This window comes from Cricetulus griseus, chromosome 3 (assembly GCF_003668045.3).
Source record: "Cricetulus griseus strain 17A/GY chromosome 3, alternate assembly CriGri-PICRH-1.0, whole genome shotgun sequence".
NCBI lineage: Eukaryota > Metazoa > Chordata > Mammalia > Rodentia > Cricetidae > Cricetulus > Cricetulus griseus.
In genome coordinates, this window is record NC_048596.1 from 183,198,098 (window position 1) to 183,214,717 (window position 16,620).

General features: G+C 44.1%; 3 protein-coding genes across 5 annotated transcripts in view; 1 reads left to right on the plus strand and 2 right to left on the minus strand.

Moving 5' to 3' along the window:
- Positions 1-758: 758 nt before the first annotated feature.
- Derpc (DERPC proline and glycine rich nuclear protein) lies at positions 759-3,226 on the minus strand. Its single transcript, XM_027405931.2, has one exon. It carries the CDS (start codon positions 3,192-3,194, stop codon positions 1,575-1,577), a length of 1,620 nt encoding a protein of 539 aa, XP_027261732.1. The 5' UTR covers positions 3,195-3,226; the 3' UTR covers positions 759-1,574.
- On the minus strand, positions 3,161-10,889 carry Chtf8 (chromosome transmission fidelity factor 8). Of its 2 annotated transcripts, none has more exons than XM_027405933.2 (4): positions 10,768-10,889; positions 4,166-4,221; positions 3,801-3,918; positions 3,161-3,415 (listed from the first exon to the last, which is right to left on the minus strand). In XM_027405933.2, exons 2-4 carry the CDS (start codon positions 4,186-4,188, stop codon positions 3,191-3,193), a joined length of 366 nt encoding a protein of 121 aa, XP_027261734.1. In that variant the 5' UTR covers positions 4,189-4,221; positions 10,768-10,889; the 3' UTR covers positions 3,161-3,190. The 2 variants fall into 2 exon arrangements, with proteins under 2 accessions (XP_027261734.1, XP_035298545.1); XM_035442654.1 differs by lacking the exon at positions 10,768-10,889 and adding an exon at positions 10,389-10,520.
- Utp4 (UTP4 small subunit processome component) overlaps positions 10,822-16,620 on the plus strand; it is a 31,925-nt gene continuing 26,126 nt past the window's right edge. Inside the window, exons 1-3 of one of the 2 annotated variants that reach the window (XM_027405928.2) lie at positions 10,822-10,976; positions 11,633-11,799; positions 14,767-14,958. In XM_027405928.2, the coding sequence (XP_027261729.1) occupies positions 11,641-11,799; positions 14,767-14,958 (351 nt within the window). In that variant the 5' untranslated portion in view covers positions 10,822-10,976; positions 11,633-11,640. The remainder of the gene's footprint in view (positions 10,977-11,632; positions 11,800-14,766; positions 14,959-16,620) is intronic. The other variant, XM_027405929.2, reaches the window with a different exon arrangement.

A 16,620-nucleotide genomic window follows, 5' to 3' on the forward strand; every position in this document is an offset into this window, starting at 1 on the left:
AAACCTGGCTCCTTTACTCTAGTTTTCAAAGGATCAATCATAGAAATGGTAACTGTGGAAGTCAGAAGTAGGATAAGAGGCCAGCAAGATGACCCAGGAATAAAGGTACCCATTACCCAGCCTGATGACCTGAGTTCATTCCTTGGGATCATATGGTAGAAGGCCACTGTCCCACCCCCAACTGTCCTCTAACTTCCATTATGTGCAGCACCAGTATGAATGCACACACACACTCAAAAATAAAAAAACGCTGATTTAAAAAAATTTCAAGCAGGGTGGTGGTGACGCATGCCTTTAATCCCAGCACTCGGAAGGCAGAGGTAGGCGGATCTCTGTGAGTTCGAGACCAGCCTGGTCTACAAGAGCTAGTTCCAGGACAGGCTCCAAAGCTACAGAGAAACCCTGTCCCAAAAAAACAAAAAACAAAAACAAATTAAAAAACAGGGTACAGGTACAGTTGCCTCAATTTCTGGAATTAAGCCACTAAGGCCACCCAGATACGGAACATGCATGTGTCAGTATCCATGAGTCTGGGTCTCATGAAAAGAACTGTCAGATAAAAAGTCTCCCAATCCAAAAATCCCGGCACTCCTCCAACTACTCCACAAAACAGAAACGGAAGATTGAAGGCTAAACCAAAGCTTGCTCCCTCAAATGCAAGCATACTGGATGGCAGGTAATACAGGGTTGTTGTCACACCCAAACACAGACCTGCAAAGGTTAGACATGCCCACTGTGGAAAAGAAAACAAAACGGAATGACAGCAACCGCCCTCTCATCCCATTTATTAAAGAAACAGTAAGAAAAGATACAATGCAGGAAAAACACCAACCATCCTTCACATCAGGCTGAACGAAGCACAGTGATTCTCCCTTTTATCCCTCCACCCCCACCCCAATTCCCCAATTCCCCTCCACATCAGTTTGAGTTTGAGGTTCTTTGATTGGGAGTACCAGTGGGAGGGAGCTGGATGATCAGAGGAGCCTTAAGTCTGGCCACCTAAGTCCCAGGAGAAAGGAGCTACAAAGCAGAAATGTGGTAGGATCTGTGACATGAGTGTCCACCTCCCCATTCTGTGTTCAAGCCCCCAGGGAAAGGTCTGGCAGTAGAACATGACCAGGTCCAGGGTGCCCAGGTCAGAGTTACTGAAGCATGATCTGCTCACCAATGTAGCATCACCAGATAGCAAGTGAGCCAGTTCTCCAATGGGAAGCGGGCAATTAGGACCTGCAGGCCAATGAATCCCTGAGGAAAAGTCCACAAGAACAATTCAAGAAACTAGTAAGAAACAAGGGGCAGAAAGCTGTGGGACAAAAGCACAGCAGGCTTCCAGAAGGCCAGAGACCCTTTTTCTTGAGGCCAGAATCATCCCTGTCTGCCATAGGCCATGTCTCACAAATAACATTTGCCTTCAGTCAAGAAAAAAAGCAGAGGAAAAGAATGCTCATTTGAACTTGAGCCCCAGCTATGTTCTTCAGACTGTAGCTCCAAATCTACTCTTTTATCTAAGAGACAGCCCCACCACAGAACCACAGTGCTTAAAAAACAAAGTGGCCCTGGAAGAAAAATGGTATTTAAGGGGGTAACATTCCATTTGGGTACATTGCAGCCATTGGACCCCCTGGTCTGGGGAAAGCAGCTGGATTTGAACCAGGGAGGCTGCCTACCCGAGGAAATGGGACCACAGTCTTGGTTACAGGGCCATTCATCCTTGGAAAGGAAGCTGGGTTAAGACCCAGGGTTCCTGTTGGCCTTGCAAAAGGAGCTGGGTTGATACCCACAGGGCCTGCTGGAGAAGAGCCAAGGTGCCCAGCGGCTGACCTTGGGAAAGCAACTTGACCCGGGCCTAATGGACCAGCAGATCTTGGGAAGGCAGCTGGACTTGGACCCTGAAGGCCAGTGGCCCTTGGAAAGTTAGGTTGGTTGGGGCCTAGTGGCCCAGAGGCTCTTGGGAAAATTGCTGGATTTGAGCCCTGGAGACCAGCAGACCTCTGAAATGTACCTGGATTTGAAGCCAATGTACCAGAAGACTGAGAAAAGACAGTTGGGTTCAGTCCTCCTGATCCTGTCCCCCTGGGAAAGGCTCCAGAATTTACCCCCATTGGGCCACCTGGTCTTGAGAAATGAGCTGAATTAGGGCCCATGGGGCCAGGAGCCCTCGGCATGGCAGAGGGATTTGGCCCTGGAAGGCCAATTCCTCGGGAGCCAGGACCTGTGTTTGGGCCTATGGGACCAGGTACTCTTGACATGGTAGGTGGGTTTGTGCCCATGTTTCCAGAAGCCTGTGAGAAAGAAGCTGAATTTGCTCCTAAAAGACCTGCTGCCCTTAGAATGGGGGCAAGATCTAAGCCTTGAGGTCCAGCCATTCTTAAATTAAGACCAGATCCTGTACCCAAGAGGCCACCTGCTCTAGTGTCCAGATTTGGGCCTGGGCCTAGGCCACCAGCTCTCGGGTTAGGTCCAAGGCCTGGACCTAAACCACCTGCTCGTGGGTTGGGCCCCAGGCCTGGGCCTGGAAATACACCCGACCTAGGAGCCGCGTTTGTACCTAAAAAGCTTGATCTCAGATTAGGACTTGGTCCGGGGCCCAGGCCAACTGGCCTAGGATTGGGAGGACCAGTACCAGAGGATAAGACACCTGCCCTCAGGTTGGGCACACATCCAGGACCCATGGGGCCACCACTTCTGGGGTCAGGACTTGCTCCCAGGAGCCCACCTGCCCTTGGATTAGCCATAGGACCAGGGCCAGGAAGCCCTCCTAATCTGGGGTTAGACATAGGCCCTGGGCCTGGAAGAGCCCCTGTTCTAGGGTTTAAGCCTGGTCCTGGTCCTGGTCCCAAAAGACCACCTGGCCTTGGGAAAGAAACTGCACCAGTGCCAGTGGGATTCATCCCTCTTGGAAAAGAAGCCATGCTTGGGTCACGAGCACCAGCAGGAAAATGTGCTGGATTTGAAGCCAATGAGCCCGATGAACTTGGAAAAGAAGTTGGATTCCTTGGAAATGGAGCCAGGTTTCCACCAAGAGAACCTGCTGCCATAAGGAAAGGATCTGAGTTCACACCCATTGGGTGGCCTGTGTTCATAACAGGCCCTCCCTGTGGTCCCAGGGAACCGTCCAGCCGTCCTCGAGGTGGCAATGGAGCACGAGTCCAAGGAGTTGGCCGCTCTCTAAGGAAAATCCGGGGTTCTTTCATACTTTCTTGGGGACGTTGGTGATAATAGGCTTAGGGCGAGTTTTGAAAAGGATCTTGTTTTTGATGAGTGCTGTCACCAAGTACCGGGTGTCAGTCTCTTGACCAAGCTCATCACAGTCCTGCTCCCCAGGAGTGTGTTTGACAAGTACTGCAAAAGGTTTCTCCAGATGGATGATTTTCCCATACAGGATATGATGCCCCACGATCAGCACAGGGATTCCCTTTGGCAGAACAAGAAGGAGATGCCTGAGGTTGAGGGCAATGCCATTCCTCTCAGGTGCTTTTAAAGCTGCTCTTGACAGCAATGCTGGCACCTCATAGTCCCTAGTCTGGCTTTACCACTGTTACAATCCACCCTTGTGCCCTTTTTTATTCTTTCTAGTCCCATATAAAAAGCATTTCTACTTTTAGGACCCTTGCAGATTCCCCAAGGCTCCATTTCCCTGCTACTGCAGAAGTGGGGGAACAGCAAGGAGACAGCTCTGTAGACTGGTTAAACCTCGAGCAACAAACCTGAGGACAGTCCTCATACTGGGTCCTGGGAGCACCACCTCGGTGTAGCTCACTTTACTGAGGCATAAGGCAGGGAAAAAAAAGCCCCCTCACCTCAGTGGTGTAATGTAGGTCTCCCAGGAGGTTTCCAGCTAATCCGGTGCTGTAGCGAGCCTCGATCTCCCCCTGTAGTTCCATCAGCACCCATTCTGCCAGGCCTCCAGCCCCCGTACTGCAAGCAAAGGGCTGGCGGTTACAATATTTTTGAACGGTTCTACACCTACACCACCATTAGAGGCCCAAAGGAACTCTTTATTGAATACAAATTCTTGGGAAATTAGGCAATCTGGGAACTGAAATAAAGATCTTAAAGAAAATATTTATTAAGATATACCTGAGCACCCTAATTCTTCCAGCATAGCGTGAAACTAGTATAGCCCTTGACACTCAAGCTAGGTAAAATATTAAAACGTACTCACCTGGAAATAACAATTTGCACCATGAGCCTTCTTTCTTTAAAAAAGGACCCCAAAAACTGGAAAAGAAAAAACACCTTTAAGGCAACAACAATATTTATAGCTAATATTTATCACTTAATTGTGTGATAGGTACCTTTTCCTTTTGAGGAGGGATGTCTAGTCCAGGTTGTCCCTGAACTCTCCATCTAGCTGAGGATGACCTTAAATTTCTGATTCTCCTGCTTCTATCTCCAGCTTATATGTTGTTAGAGACCTCACCCAGGGCTTCACACATGGTAGGCCAGCACTCTACACTCACAGCCCAATGTGTGGCAGGTACTTTTCTAAGTGCTTTTAGGCATGTTGTCCACTGCCCTAGCAATGCTTCAAAAGGGCTAGGTTTTCTTGCATATTCTGAACATAGAGTACAGTTGTTGATGACAACTCAGGAGTACTCCAGCAAATCATAAGGTGATTTCTTTCTTTCTTTTTTGAGACAGGGTTTCACTATGTAACTCTGCAGAACTCTGCAAACCAGGCTGGCCTCAGAATCCATCTTCTCCTGTCTCCTGAGCCATGGAATCAAAGGTACATGCCATTCTATGTGACAATCAACTACAGTAACCACTTTGATGTGAAAAATACTTATACCCTCATATTATACAACAATGCCACCTGGTGGCAATTTTGAGTACCCTAAGTGCTTGATGCTATCTGGCTTCATTTGCTCTCTGCCATTCAAGGAGAGACTGAAATTGGACCAGAAGACCAAAGCTACAGTTTCTGGTTGTCTTTTGAATGAGACAATGTATAGTGTTAACAGCCATGGTGTAAAAGAGCAACAGGTTTTATAATTGTACTCAAATCAAAAACACTAATCAGGATTTTTCCCTTGTTTTGTTTGTTTGTTTGTTTGTTTGTTTGTTTCCCCCTGTTTAAGCCAAGGACTTGAAACACAACCAAGGGTGGCCTGGGATTGCCTCAGCCTCCAGAGAGCTAGGACAATAGCTGGCACCAGCATGCCATTTAATAGGTATCTTTCCTGCTTATCATTACTTTGGACCTCCAGTAGGCTTACATTATGACAGAACCTCTTTCCAGAGCACCATAAACACCGAGTCAGCAGTTAACATATTTTGAATTTTTTACTATGGACCACATGCTATGCACATGTGAACATGATATCTCAATCAACACGACAACTCTAATAAGAGGTAGTACTTGCTCCTATTTTGCAGTTGAGACTACTGGGTCATACACAGATAAAATCATACTCAACTAGAGTATAGATAGTAAAACCACGACAGGATACTGGGCCATCAAGTTACTTAAAAATTACTATGTAATTTTCCCTTCCCAGAGTACAAAACCAAATGCCAGCAAGAATGAAAAGGAATCAAGAAATTAGGCAGTCAGTGACAACATATTTAAGTGCTATTCACAACAGCAAAAGGGCACCAAGACTAGAACCTTGAATAAATTAGGATTCTGTACTAAAACAAGTTGTGGCCCTCCCCAAGAAAAGGCAATTTATCAGCTTCAAAAGCAAAGATCTTTGTACATATAACAAGACCAGTCGCAGACCCTGACCTAAGTAGTTTTTTGAGACAAGGTCCATCTTTGAACTTGAAATCCTTCTGTTTCAACCTCCTGAGAACTGGATCAAAGGCATGTGGCACTAAGCCCTGCTTCCAAAGCACTTCTGAAGTGAAAGGATAACAATCCAAATTCAAAAGGCTGAAGTTCAGGTTCTAGCTTGTAAATGGAAAGCTACTGTATGATCACACACTAGGGACTAACTAGGGACTAACACCTACATTATGACTCACTAGTGTCATAACTAAATAACACATGCAAGACTGTTTAGACTCATAGCTTATTGAGAACAACTAATTTTTCAGATTGTGAAGTAAGCAATTCAGCGTTTTGAAAGCCTTTGACTATAATTCACCCAAGAATGCAATACAGATTGTAAAAGGTCAATGTTGCACAGACCAAGTTCTTTCAAATAAGCTTTTGATGACTGCCAATGTAGTCAATGTATGATGATGAGTGTAAGCTAAAACAGAATAAGGTGGTCTAAGGAAACTGACAGATAAGTCACATAAGTGAATATCATATCCGAAGCATAGGGAAAAAGATAAAACTTACTTCCTGGGACTAGGGAGTAGTCCAACAACCAGTCCCAACAACTAGGGACTGGTTCGGTAGGTTCAGCCACGAAAGTATAAGCACCTGAGTTCAAATCTTCAGAACTCATGAAAACACTAAATAGGTAGCATTAGCACCTGAAACGGCAGTGGCCTTATGAGATGGGAGGCAAAGGAAAAACCTTTGAAAGCTTGAAGGTATGCAGTGGAACCACCAAGACACTGTCTCAAGGCAGAAGGCCTGAAGCTGAGGTTGTCTGTCCTCCATATTCACACATGCATACATACATCATACACACGTACCAAAATGCCATACTTCCTGAAAACTGATTTCAATTTTTATGTGATTTTTATCCACAGGAATGAGATATATTAGAGACAATGTGGTTAACACGGTATTTTTAGTGCATTTTCTGCTTCTTGGATAGTCTGCTATCAGAACAAGAATTCACAACAATGAACAAAGAAAAGCAAACATCTGACCTCTGAGCCAGGGTGGCACTTGCATACCTACCCATGGGGCTTCAGTTGAAAACATACATCTTTAATACTGAGATGCAGGAAGCCTTGCCTGAGCTTTTTTTACTGATACTGGCAAACACCTGGCAATGCCCCAGAAAATAGTAATTCTATGGCCCACAGCTTGAACATTCTGTTGCTATACCCCATCAAGCCTGTATACACTTATGCTAAATCTACTTAGGTGCTTTACATATGTATAATGTAAAGAAATGCAAGTTCTGTCTAGCTTAAATGCACCTAGTACTAATATGATTATATGTATGTGATTTGTGTGTATGAGGGTATATTTACCAAGTAAGAAACATTAGGGAATATTTAAATTCTTTTTACTAAATTTTAAAATCCTACTTTCATGCCTTAAAATAGCACCTAAATTCCATTACTGACAACTATCGCACTGAACTGAGGACACAACTGATGGAGGTGACAGGAAGCGTACAGTTAACTCAAAAGGGTATGAAAAGCCAGGTGTGTTAGTACGCATCTGTAATCCCTGTACTTGGGAGGCTGAGGCAGTAAGACTGAGTTCCAGCGCAGATACACAGTAAGACCCTGTTTCTAAAAATAAAAATGGGCATGTATCTCCTTGAAACTTAGGCAGGAGAAAAAAACTGCAAAAGAGGGGGAGGACAAGTACAATATAAACAGAACACCTCTAATTTAAAAACATGAAATGCTACCAAATACAAAAAATTTAAAGCGTATTAGGGCATTCATATCAAATTCAGGTTTTTCAGCTTTATCAGTTTAAATAAATATTCTCATCTACTAAGTCAGTGCAAATATTTCAAAGTCTGAAGCACTTCTCATGTGAATTGAAAAATGCTTAACCTGTAACTCGCCAAATTCTGTTAGTAGTAACAAAGAACAAAAACATTACAATGAAAATTCTCTGAAGCCATCAATCTCTGAGTCTTCAGTCACACTTTATCCTAACACTAAGAGACAACTACCATCTCTAGGTTGGTCTCAGATTTGGCTTGTTTAGAAAACCAGCAGTGTTATCAATACAAAAAGAGCTCATATTGTTAATCTTTTGCAACATTAACTGGATTATCTCATTTCATCCTGATGTGGTCATCACACACTTTATACACGAAGAAACAGGCTTAGAAAAGCTAAAGCAACTAGTCACATAGCTAGTTAAGTAGTAAAGTTAGTGACACTAACCACTCCACAACATGGATCTTCAGTTCTCTCAACAGCCCCTTCTCATATAGTACTTCTGAGATCTAGTTGCCTTGCAAGTGGCCTCATTCTCCTACAAAACTGCAAGCAAACTTGTAACTTGCCATGGAAGTAGCTAATGATTTAAGCTAATACATCAAAGCAGTTAACAATTAAGCTAGCTATCATCCACGTTTAGATTTCTGAAAACCTTTAAAAGTAAAATTCAATGCTACCTGCAGGGTTCAAAATTATACCCTAACCCCTGTTCCTCATTGAGGAAAAAGAAGCCATGAGGCCTGAGGACATTTTTGCCATGAGTTCATTTTAATCTCTGACCAAACTCAATTTTCATCCTCTGCTCTCTACATTATTACATATTCAAGGATTACTAATATCTTAGGGAACAACTTTCATAATGGTAACTTCCCAAAATAATGTGGCATGGTACATACCTAATCATACAAATAGAAAAACAAAGGGCCGTGACTCAAAGATTTAACAACATACAAATTTTTCTAGGACTAAACAATGTTTTATAAATGTCCATTATATCAGCCTAGTCTACAGAGTGAGTCCTAGGATAGCCAGGGCTACATAGAGAAAACCTGTCTGGAAACAAAAAAAAGTAACAACAACAAAAAAGTCCATCTTATGTTGTCTTTCACTTTTCCTGCTGTGGATTAAAAAAGTGTACACAATAGGCACTAACTCTACCAGTATTTTTGGTTTTCCCTGTTTTAAAGGGAATCTTGTTATTTTCCAAAATACACTTTAGAATTAATTTCTTTGGGCTGGAGAGATGGCTCAGCGGTTAAGAGCACTGCCTGCTCTTCCAGAGGTCCTGAGTAAAATTCCCAGGAACCACATGATGGCTCACAACCATCTGTAATGAGATCTGGTGCCCTCTTCTGGCCTGCAGGGATACATGCAGGCAGAACCTGTATTCACAATAAATTAAAAAAAAAAAGATCTATTTAAAGAAATAAAAAAGAATTCATTTCTTTAAAAATTAGGATAAAATGGCTAACCATTTTAAAGCATAAAAAAGTCAAACATTTCTTAGTATATGTCAAGTAGAATACCACTAACAGCACATTTGATAATTATTGTCAATGTTTACAATGAATTAAAAACAGCTTATAAAAACAGTAAGTCATCAAAATCAACTTTATAACTGGAGAACAATTCAAACAACTATAGTCAGGGTTTACCAAACTGCCTCAGGGATTAAGCTCTAGGTCATTTCTCTAAATAGGACAACTATTTCTCTTTGTGCCTTTCTGCCAAATGAACAGTGGAGGAAGTTTTATATATGACTGAATACAAATCACTTTTATTTCCAGTGTCGTGGTGGTTTTGTGACTGGAGGGGATGTTTGATCCTAATTTCTAAGGGCACCTTTTCTCTTGATGGGGTTAAGGTCTGAACTACTTTAAATGAGACACTTGCTCCCCTCCAAAACGGGGCTGTGGAGGGGAGATGGAACTGAATGCTTCCGGAACTTTTCATTAGTGAAGAATGTTTTCAAAACGTGTTTAGATACTATGCATGCACGTGGTACGTTCCAATCACGTGGTAGGATTCCTCCATTGGAGGGAATCAATTACTGTTATTTGTAGACAATGGGTAGAAAAGATGGCTTCGGTCGATTTGAGTTATTCCGGTTTTCTCCATCTTCTGCTACTCTGCCACCCCATCTCAACCTTTCCTCCACTTCCTGGCATCATAGCCTCTTCCTCCCAACCTTTCTGGCCGCGCGGCAGTTGTGGGGGAGGTCCCCTCTTTGCTGGATTCTTCTTCCCATTTCTTCTATCTCCTCCACCCTCGGTCCCCCTCCCACTCTTTCAACTAGACTCTTTCTACTTGTAAGCCCACCCACTTTCTGGAACTCCCTTTCCCCCCTTTCTCCAACTCCCTTCAAACTATCCCAGACTACTATTGGAACTGTTTAACCCAACATCTACCTAAGACCCCCCCCCCCGACGCACACACACTCTGCTGTCCTCCACAGCCCCCACCGGTCTTCAAATCCTTCACCTTCCTCCCAAACGCCCTATTCCAACTACCTTCCTCTTCCATTCAATACTATCTAAATTGTTCCCTGTCCCGCTGCTCCTGGACACCACCCTCCTCAACTCTAGGCTTCACTCCACCCACAAAGCACTCGCGATCACTTTGCAACCACCCTCCAAATAATGTCTCCCAGCAGCTTCCTCAGGCCCACCCCCCAACCCCCGCCATGATTTAAAATGAATGTCCCCAGGAACAAGCCTCTCGTTTCTGTCAGCTCCGCCCAACCCCCCCCCACCTCCTTCTGCCATTCCCGCTACTTTCTGGGTTCCAGGTCCACTCGACTCCCCAGGCCTCCCGACCAGGGACTGAGTCCCTTTCCCCGCACGTACCTCGAGGATCGGGCCCGCGCCGCCCCCTGCTCGGTCCTCCGCCTGCGCTCAGCCAGTCTTTCCACCCTTCTCCCACTTCGCCCAGCTCGCTCGCTCGCTCGCTCGCTCCCTTCCCTCGGTCCCTGTACAGCTCATCGTTCCCAAGCTCCCCCGGCCCGCGGTGGGCTACCCTCGGACCCCGCGGCCCTCAAGCTCCCTGGCCCGGCATGCGCCCCTCCCCCGCGCGCTCCCCGCCCCTCCGCTCGCCATTCTTCTCCCCGAGCCGCGCGCCCCGCCCGGCCCCGGCTCCCTAGCTGGCCGCTCCTCCGCGCTCTCGCCCCGGCTCCCGCCTCCGGCCTTATTCCCCGCGGCCTCCCGCGCCCCCCACCCGCTGCCTGACCTGCAATGGCGGCCGCCGAGCGCGGCGCCGCGCGGCCAACGGGCGACAACCGAACCTCCCGCCGCCGTCGCCGCCGCCGCGAGCATTGCCTGCGCACTTCCGGCCTTGCTCCACCGAGTACTTCCGGGACAGAGCTGGAGAGCGCGCGCGCGCACGTGGGGCCGGGGCGGAGAGAGGCGAGGTCCGGGCTATCGAGTCCCGGCCGGTAGGTGAGTTTGGGAAGAATCTCTAGCGGCAGGCGGAACAGCGGGTTCTGGGGGTTGTAGGTGCAGCTCTCCCTGGGTCGGGGGCCTCAGGCCTTATCAGCTAGCCGGTTCCGAGGAGTGGAAGTCACTCCGTGGACCAAGGAGAACGCAAGCGTGGCGTACAACTCTCGCTCTTGAGAACGTGCTGGCTCTGCCCTGTGGCTTCCTAACCTCGAGGGTAGACCAGTGAGGGGCGAAAAAGTTCCACTCCCAGTAGGTTTGTGCGGTAGCTGCTAGATCAGGCAGGCAGGGAAAAAATCACCAAGCCCTGTCGCTGCCCACTTAAACTGTGGGTTTCCCCTCCCCCCATCAGCCTCACGTCGCTGTCATTTGCAAACTTAGTTTAGCATTCTTATTAAAATGACGATTTTCAACCTCTCTTCCTCCTCCAAGAGGTTAAAAGACAAGGAATGGGGTAGACCTTTGGGGATTAATTTGTTAAAGTATCCGTATTGAGTTTCTGAATGTTGAGCCTTGCTGGGGCACGACTGCATTACTAGAGATGAACTTCAGAGAGAGCTCGTTGGAACCTCCCATCCAGCGGTGATGATAATAAATTGTATAAATGCATGGGAGATTCTACAGCTAATATTTAACAATGATTCTTTTTGTCCCCCCAGCCCCAGGAATGGGTGAATTTAAGGTCCATCGAGTACGTTTCTTTAATTATGTTCCATCAGGCATCCGCTGTGTGGCTTACAATAACCAGTCAAACAGATTGGCTGTTTCACGAACAGATGGCACGGTGGAAATTTATAACTTGTCAGCAAACTACTTTCAGGAAAAGGTAAGTCTTTAAGGACCTTGGTGTGGAGTGGAGTCCCTGATGTTTCCAGACAGGGTTTCTTTGCGTATCCCTGGCTGTCCTGGAACTTGCTCTGTAGACGAGCAAGTTGTCCTCAATCACGGAGATCCACCACCGACTGGTTCTGATGTTAGTTTTAAGTTCAGGTCTACAACTTACATGTCCTGTTTTCAGATAGCTCAAGTGACCGACCTGCTGTGGAATTACAGAGCTTCAGCCCCGGTGGTGGCGGTGTACACCTTTAATCCCAGCACTCAGGAGGCAGAGGCAGGTGGATCTCTGTGAGTTCAACCAGCCTGGTCTATAAGAGCTTGTTCCAGGACAGCCTCCAAAGTCATAGAGAAACCCTGTCTCGGAAAAAAAAAAAAAAAAAAAAAAAAAAAAAAAAACCAAAATTACAGAGCTTCTGTAGCATATATGAGATCCCTTGAATGGTGAAAGCAGCTCAGGGTTTGTCTATCTGAAATTGTTTAGGATCCTAGGATTGTGTGTTATTAGCACTAAAGTTTGCTTGCCCATATGCATACACATTAAATTTAAAAAGTAATAAAAATATTTAAGATTGCTGACCTCAGTCACACCATTAGAGAAAGACATGCTTAGTAAATCATAATGAAGACTAGAAGTTAGAGAAAAGAGCTATGTTCCTTTCATTCCATTGACTTCCACCTTTTGGACAGGCCGCTTAACCTATATATCTCTTGGCCTTGCAAATTCATATAGGAAATTCTCTCTTTGTGTCAAACAGGCATGAAATTAAATTGATATATATGAAAATACTGAATATCCAGAAAAAATACTTAGAATTCTGAGACTAGGGCCAGGTAGGTATGGTGGTGATACATACAACTTTAATCCCAGCACTCAGAAATCTCTATGAGTTCTGGGCCAACCTGGTCTAAGACAGCCAGGGCTACAAAGTGTGAGGCCCTACCTCAAAAAAAGAAAGAAAAAAGAAATCTAGACTTGAACAAAAAGCTGGACTGGGTTGTATTATTATTATTTTTCTTTTGGACAACTCTTTACAGATAAAATGGACATACCAGCCTTCAACATGTATGCAGTCATGTATCTCTTGTATTTTTTTATAATCATGTATCTCTTGATAGAGGTATGTTTTGAACTACAGAGTTGGCAAATGCAAACCTGCCAGTGTTTAGCCTTATTCCTAAGCTAACACGTTACTGTATTGGAATGCTCTAGGCAATTGTAACATATTAGAAAATATTTGTGTGTCTAAACACAGAAAAGATGTAGTAGAAATAACTAGAAAAGATTAACAATAATAGGCCTGCATAAAAGGCATTTAGTTTGAATAGAGCTTGTAAAACTGAAAGTTACTCCTGGTTAGTAAGCAAGTGATGGTTGAATTTGGAGTTCTAGGATAGTATACACTAGTTCAGATTTTGTTAGCACTATACATTAAGCTACACTAAGTTTACTGGCATGTTTCCTTTGGATTTGTATATGTGTGCAATGCTTCTGTGTATAAGTCAGAGGACAGCCTGGCGGAATCAGTTCTTTTGCTCCATGTGGGTCCTGAGGATTGAATTTGGGTTCTCAGGGTTGGTAGCAGGCACCTTTACAAATTAAACCATCTTCCATCCCCCCAAATACTTCTTTCGTGCCCCTGTTCCATATGCTGTTCTACTTTTAAAACTTAGTTGTTTATGTTGTTAGAAACTAAGTCATCCATTGTATAGCATAGCTGTGACTACCTGGTTAAGTAAGAAGACCAAAAATCCTAGATAGGAAAACTGGTTTTGTAGGATGGGGGTGTGAACAACCATCACTTCTAGGGATTTCTGTGACCTTAATAGGCCTGCAGAGAGATGATCTTCAGACAGCAAGAAGGCAGTTTGGTTTGACACAACTCCAGCAGGTGTTGGTTCAGACTGTAGTCTGACCCCAAGTAGTTTATTTTTGACATATTTAAGCACAGCACAATTTGGTGATGATTAACGCAGGCCTGCATATGCAACAAAGTATATCTAAATCTCCTTGAGGAACAAAGTAAGCTAGATACAGATCAGCTGTATGACTACACTAAAACTGTTGGTAAAATCCATAAAGATGGGTTGTATAGATTGACTGAGATAAACAAGCTTAGGATAACGGTCTAGGAGAGGATCAGGTGCCTGAAAAAAGTCTAGCCACACAGATAGCACAAAGGCTAGTAAGCATCCAGACTTCTGAGTGGATAACAATGTGTTCCTTTCTTGAAGGTACTAATATTCCAGGTTCCCTTAGTGCTTATCTGTGAGCACAGAAACTTCTGTGCCTCCTACAGTCAACCAATCAGGAAGTTTGCAATAGTTTTTAAGAAATTTGATATCTCAGATCCAATTAGATACATTAAACCAATGTTTTGTTTTGAGACAGGATTTCTCTGTAGCTTTGGAACCTGTCCTGAACCTCGATCTGCAGACCAGACTTGCTTTGAACTCAAAGAGATCTGCCTGTCTCTGCCTCCCGAGTGCTGGGATTAAAGACGTGCGCCTTTACTGCCAGGGCCAAAACGAGCTATTTTATGCTTGGGGGCTCACTGTACCCACCCTGGGCTTCAGATTTAAAATGATCCTTTTGCCTCCGCTTCCTGAGTGCTAGGATTATAGTCATAAGCCACCATACCTGGCTGAATCAATCTTGAATATCTTAATTCTTAAATATTAGTTGAAAAGCTTTCTTCTGAATTAGTCCTAGTTTGAAAGAGAGAGACTCAAACATATGACTAAAGTACAGTAATTTTATGTAACTAAAATTTGAAGCTGAAAGAAATTAGTGTCTGATAGACACAAATGTTTGATGGTGACAAATTCTGTGCTAGTTATTTGTGGGGAAATACTTATCAAGTGCTGGTGATTGATGAATTGATGGCAAGTTGGGGTGTTACAATGTTTTTGTAGTGTTGAATTCATGGCAGGTTGAGAAGTTATGATGTTTCTGTAGTTTTTCCCAGGTCATGAGTCTCGGGCTACAGAAGCCCTGTGTTGGGCAGAAGGACAGCGGCTCTTTAGTGCTGGACTCAATGGAGAAATTCTTGAGTATGACCTACAGGCACTAAACATAAAGTATGCTCTGGATGCGTTTGGAGGACCTATTTGGAGTATGACCGCCAGCCCCAGTGGCTCTCAACTTGTGGTCAGTAAGCAACTATTGATTATTCAAAATGGAGTACTTTTATACCCACTCAGACTTCCTTTCCCATGTTTATGTCACAGAAATTTCAAGCTTAGCTGGGTATCAGGACTCATAAGACAAAATATTGGAATTGGCAAGAAGCTTAAAAATCCCTGGTCATGCCGGGCAGTGGTGGCGCACGCCTTTAATCCCAGCATTTGGGAGGCAGAGGCAGGTGGATCTCTGTGAGTTCGAGACCAGCCTGGTTTACAAGAGCTAGTTCCAGGACAGCCTCCAAAGCCACAGAGAAGTTTCCTCTCTTGAAAAACCAAAAAAAACCCAAAAAACAAAAAAAAAAACCCTGTTCATAAGCAGTAGAGACTGCTCACCAGTTAAGAACACTGACTGCTCTTCTACAGGATCTGTGTTTGATTCCCAGCATCCACATTGTGGCTCACAACAGTCTAACTCTAGTTCCAAGGGATCTGACACCCTCTTCTAGATTCCGTGGGTACTACACATATATACAGTCAAAGCTCATATAGATAAAAAGTAATAAATCACTGCTCACTTTGCCCTTATGCTATTAGCTGGCTGTTAAGGAATATTTTCACACTGTGCAAAGACTTGCTGCTGTGATTGGTGTAATAAAAAGCTAAATGGCCAGTAGCTAAACAGGAGGTATAGGTGTGACTTCCAGGCAGAGAGATGAAGTCAGAGGAGACAGAATAAGCACGATGGGTAATACATGATAGAACATAGATTAATAGAAATGGGTTAATTTAAGTTGTTAGAACTAGTTAAAAACAAGCCTAAGCTAGGACCAAGTTTTCGTAATTAGTAATAAGTCTTCATGTCATTTGGGAGCTGGCTGGTGGGACAGAGAAAGATTTTTTGCAGCTTGGACCTTGTTTATTCATTGTGAAATATCAGGGTTAATTAATTTCAGAATTTTCTGGGTTTTTTTTTTTTAAGATTTTATTTATTATGTATACAACATTCTGCTTCCATGTACATCTGTACACCAGAAGAGGGCACCAGATCTCAACGAATGGTTGTGAGCCACCATGTGGTTGCTGGGAATTGAACTCAGGACCCCTGGAAGAGCAGTCAGTACTCTTAACCTCTGAGCCATCTCTCCAGCTCCTCAGAATTTTCTAAACTTCTTTGAAACTAAGAGATCCAGAGACTAGTTTAATATGCTTTGTGTTTTAATAATTACTTTTGTTTCAGAAATATGGGGTGTTTGATCCTGTAGATTCACTGTACTAGTGTGAGTGAGAGTGTGTGTGTGTGTGTGTATGTTTACGTTCACGATTATTTATTATTTGTATATGGGGGTTGAGGCATCTATGCTGAAGAGTGTTTGTGATGATCAGAGGATAACTGTGTGAGTTGGTTTTCTCCTTCCACCTTGTGGGTCTTTGAGAATCAAACTTAAGGTAACTAGGCTTGGCAGCTAACCTTTTACCTTTTATTATCAATGAGCCAACTTTCTGCCCTGACATTTAATTTTTTGTTATTTTTTTTTTTTCACTTGTACTAACTTGTATACTATCCTTGATATTTCCATCTGGGTTTAAAAGTCAGTAACTCTTTTATCTAGGCCACAGGTATCTGACAGGTATGTGTAAAGCCCTATTTCTATTCTATGTCATATGCGGAAATTTGGCCACTGATTAG